A 1,347-nucleotide genomic window follows, 5' to 3' on the forward strand; every position below is an offset into this window, starting at 1 on the left:
TATGTGGTTCATCTGAGTTTTTTCAAATTGTTGCCAATCTCCAAAAAGTATTCCAATATATTTATTGAAAAAATCTGCATATAAGTAAAGCCATGCAATTCAAACCTACGCTGTTCAAAGATCAACTCTATTTTTGAAATTGATCACAGTGCCCATCTTCTCTTCCTTTCTAGTATAGTGGAATAGATGTCATTTCTTCCATTTAAGATAAATCCCGGCGGCTGCTCTGTGAGTCTCTCGGAGCTATCCAGGTCCATCCTCGTCGCTTTGGCGACACCCGCACCCGCCGCCACCATGACTGAGCAGATGACCCTTTGTGGCACCCTCAAGGGCCACAACGGTTGGGTGACCCAGATCGCTACCACTCCCCAGTTCCCAGACATGATACTGTCCGCCTCCCGAGACAAGACCATCATTATGTGGAAGCTGACCAGGGATGAGACCAACTACGGCATCCCACAACGTGCTCTTCGGGGTCACTCCCATTTTGTCAGTGATGTGGTCATCTCCTCAGATGGCCAGTTTGCCCTCTCTGGCTCCTGGGATGGAACACTTCGCCTCTGGGATCTCACAACGGGCACCACCACACGCCGATTTGTGGGCCATACCAAGGATGTGCTGAGTGTGGCCTTCTCCTCTGACAACCGGCAGATTGTCTCTGGCTCCCGAGATAAAACCATCAAGCTATGGAATACTCTGGGTGTATGCAAATACACTGTCCAGGATGAGAGCCACTCGGAGTGGGTGTCTTGCGTCCGTTTCTCACCCAACAGCAGCAACCCCATCATCGTGTCCTGTGGCTGGGACAAGCTGGTCAAGGTGTGGAACCTGGCAAACTGCAAGCTGAAGACTAATCACATTGGTCACACAGGGTACCTGAACACTGTGACTGTCTCTCCAGATGGGTCCCTCTGTGCTTCTGGAGGCAAGGATGACCAGGCCATGCTGTGGGACCTCAACGAAGGCAAGCACCTTTATACACTTGATGGTGGGGACATTATCAACGCCCTGTGCTTCAGCCTCAACCGCTATTGGCTCTATGCTGCCACCGGCCCCAGCATCAAGATCTGGGACTTAGAGGGCAAGATCATTGTAGATGAACTGAAGCAAGAAGTTATCAGTACCAGCAGCAAGGCAGAGCCACCTCAGTGTACCTCTCTGGCCTGGTCTGCTGATGGCCAGACTCTTTTTGCTGGCTACACAGACAACCTGGTGCGAGTGTGGCAGGTGACCATCTCTCCAGCCACCTCTCCAGCCGCTGTCCCAAGCCAGACAACTCAATTCCCTACCATTTGTCACTGCTGCCTTTTCAGCTGCTGTCCAAGTGCTGGAGCTCAGAGTGAGTGA

The 1,347-nt window shown here is 51.6% G+C and overlaps 1 protein-coding gene across 1 annotated transcript; it reads left to right on the forward strand.

Annotated features, from left to right (window-relative positions):
• The first annotated feature begins 221 nt into the window (after nt 1-221).
• LOC117016008 (receptor of activated protein C kinase 1-like) lies at nt 222-1,347 on the forward strand. The gene has a single exon (XM_033095041.1). It carries the CDS (start codon nt 295-297, stop codon nt 1,345-1,347), a length of 1,053 nt encoding a protein of 350 aa, XP_032950932.1. The 5' UTR covers nt 222-294.

The sequence above is a fragment of the Rhinolophus ferrumequinum genome, chromosome X, assembly GCF_004115265.2.
Source record: "Rhinolophus ferrumequinum isolate MPI-CBG mRhiFer1 chromosome X, mRhiFer1_v1.p, whole genome shotgun sequence".
Taxonomy (NCBI): domain Eukaryota; kingdom Metazoa; phylum Chordata; class Mammalia; order Chiroptera; family Rhinolophidae; genus Rhinolophus; species Rhinolophus ferrumequinum.